Source organism: Chaetura pelagica, unplaced genomic scaffold (genome assembly GCF_000747805.2).
Source record: "Chaetura pelagica isolate M959 unplaced genomic scaffold, ChaPel_1.0 scaffold152, whole genome shotgun sequence".
In the NCBI taxonomy this organism is placed as follows: domain Eukaryota; kingdom Metazoa; phylum Chordata; class Aves; order Apodiformes; family Apodidae; genus Chaetura; species Chaetura pelagica.
In genome coordinates, this window is record NW_009952434.1 from 282,155 (window position 1) to 284,760 (window position 2,606).

The window sequence follows — 2,606 nt, forward strand, 5'->3', positions numbered from 1 at the left end:
GTGGAAGGAGTTTTGCCACCAACACCCGCCTGCAGCTGATGGAGAGGAAGGGGGTGCGCAGCGACCTGGCCCGCACGGTGGGTGCCCGGGCGTGGGGGGCAGTGTGGGGGTGCCCGTGTCACCTCCCTGCTGAGGGAGCACCTGCCTGTGCCCGAGCTACTGCACAGCATCTCTCCGTCTCCAGGCCAACGATGATCAGAGCCCCTCAACCCTCAACCACTACATCCACCTGCAGGAGAGACCCATCAAGCAGACCATCAGCAGGTAGGGGAGACATGGACATCCAGTCCTCCATGCCGGGTACCTGCCTGGAAGGGGCTGAGCTCTGTTCTCTGTCCCCCAGGCAGGCCCTGAGTCTCCTCTTCGACACCTTCCACAATGAGGTGGATGCTTTCCTGGCTGCTGAGGTGAGCCCCAGGGATTGAGAGGAATTTTGGGGGATACTTTGCCTCATCTGTTATGGAGTTTTTCACCTTTTCATGATGGGGCTCTGAGGATGTGAAAGTAGGGGAAACTGAGGCACGGGCTGGTGCACCTCCCTGTGCGTGTGTGGGACTTGGGGGGCAACCCCTGCTCCCTTAGCTACCTCGGGGGTCCCATGTCAGCTCCCCTCTGCCCTCCAGGGAGATGTCCCACTGAAGGCTGAGCGGGTGATCCAGTCAGTCATGGCCATTTGCAATGCCCTGGCTGCTGTGGAGTCCCAGGAGATCACAGCAGCCCTCAACCAGATGCCCCCCTGCCCCTCCCGCATGCAGCCCAAAATCCAGAAGGTAAGTGATGGGTGACAGGGGGGTGGGTCTCTGGGGGAGGGATGCAGGACTTGGGTGCTCAGGGTGCAGAGGGGAAGCACGTTTTCATATCTGACTTCATTCCCTCCTTCCTCCCACTGCACCACGTGGAAAATTCCTGAATAGCTGGGAGCTGGGGAGCCCAGGCTGGTTGTGTAAAGCAGCCAGCCTGGTGAGCTGCTCCCTGCCAGCAACACGGGGCTGATTCTGATGCTGCTCTTGTGGTTTCTTCTTTTTTCTTTTTCTTTTTTTTTTTTCTTCTTTTTTTCCTCAACAGGATCCAAATGTTCTGGCCAAGAAGGAAAATCGAGGTATTTCTCCTCCCCTTCTGGGCTCAAGTTCTTGGTGCTTTTAATCCTCAAACCCCTCCCCCTTAATTATTAAGGCCAAAAAATGTGTTGGAAACTGTTCTGGTTAAGAAAAGAGGGTTTCTGGAGGCAATGGCTGTTGTTCCACCCCGTGAACTCAGCAAAATGGGGAGCCTGAAATTCTCCCTCTCATCCACATTGTCCCGGGAGGGGAGAGACCTGCCCAGGGTCCCTCCAGCATCCCCAGCCCAGAGAGACACCACGGGGGGATGTGGGGCTGGCAGCTGCTGCCCCCCTTTCATTCCTCTCCCACCTCCCCTCCAGAGAGGATCGTGGAGAGCCTGACAGCTGCCATCCTCAACCTGGTCGAGCTCTACTGCAGCACCTTCAACGCCGACTTCCAGCCGGCCGTGCAGGGGAGCCGGGAGCAGGGGGTGGTGCAGGAGGCTCGGCTGCTCTCCTGCCCTCTCTCCTTCACCGTCTATGCCACCCACCGCATCCCCATCACCTGGGCTGCCAGGTAAGGGCAGCTGCCTGCACCTCCCTCAGCCTCTGCCTGCCCATCCCAGGGTGTTACACACACCGCAGCAAGGGTGACTCTGTCCTGGGTGGCTGAGGAATGTGTCCCTGTCCCAGATATTTGGCTGGTGTGGAGGGAGTAAGAGCTAAACCAGCCCAAGCCCCTTAAAGAGCAGGATTGCTCTTCTCTCGTCAGACCACCCTGCAGTGCTGGGTCCAGTTCTGGAGCCCCCAGCACAAGAAGGACATGGAGCTGTTGGAGTGAGTCCAGAGGAGGCCACAGAGATGATCTGAGGAGCCTGGAGCCAGGCTGAGAGAGTTGGGGTGTTCAGCCTGGAGAAGAGAAGGCTCCAGGGAGAACTTAGAGCACCTTCCAGTGCCTGAAGGGGCTTCAGGAAGCTGGGGAGGGACTTGGGACAAGGGCAGGGAGTGACAAGACAAGGGCAGGGAGTGACAAGGCAAGGGATAATGGCTTTAAACTGAAAGAGAAGAGATTTAGGTGAGATACTGGGAAGAAATTCTTTGCTGTGAGGGTGGTGAGAGCCTGGCCCAGGTTGCCCAGGGAAGCTGTGGCTGCCCCATCCCTGGCAGTGTTGAAGGGCAGGTTGGATGGGGCTTGGAGCAACCTGGGCTGGTGGGAGGTGTCCCTGCCCATGCAGGGGGGTGGGAACTGGGTGATCTTTCAGTCCCTTCCCACTCCAACCGTTCCGCGGTTCTGTGATCAGCGCGGGGATGCTGGAACCGGCTGATGCCGGAGCTTCTCCCACCCCAACCTCAGGAATCCCTGAGGCTGCAGCACCGCTCCCGAGCTCAGCACCGCCCCGGGGATGTGACAGATGGCCCCGGTGCTGCAGGGCCGGGCTGCCCTCTCCCCACATCAGCGCCGTGCTCCTTTGTTAGGTGCCTCGGTGCCCGTACCCGCTTTCGGCCCCACGCGGGGGGGACCGCGGGGGTCCAGGCGGGCGGCGGGACCCTGCTGGGGGCTTGGGGA

The 2,606-nt window shown here is 59.7% G+C and overlaps 1 protein-coding gene across 1 annotated transcript in view; it reads left to right on the forward strand.

The window, feature by feature from the left end:
• The window catches only part of PIK3C2B (phosphatidylinositol-4-phosphate 3-kinase, catalytic subunit type 2 beta), a 25,526-nt gene that overhangs the window by 7,022 nt on the left and 15,898 nt on the right, over positions 1-2,606 (forward strand). The window contains exons 6-11 of the mRNA XM_010008311.1: positions 24-77; positions 185-264; positions 344-407; positions 624-770; positions 1,066-1,099; positions 1,421-1,616. Of these exons, the coding sequence (XP_010006613.1) occupies positions 24-77; positions 185-264; positions 344-407; positions 624-770; positions 1,066-1,099; positions 1,421-1,616 (575 nt within the window). The remainder of the gene's footprint in view (positions 1-23; positions 78-184; positions 265-343; positions 408-623; positions 771-1,065; positions 1,100-1,420; positions 1,617-2,606) is intronic.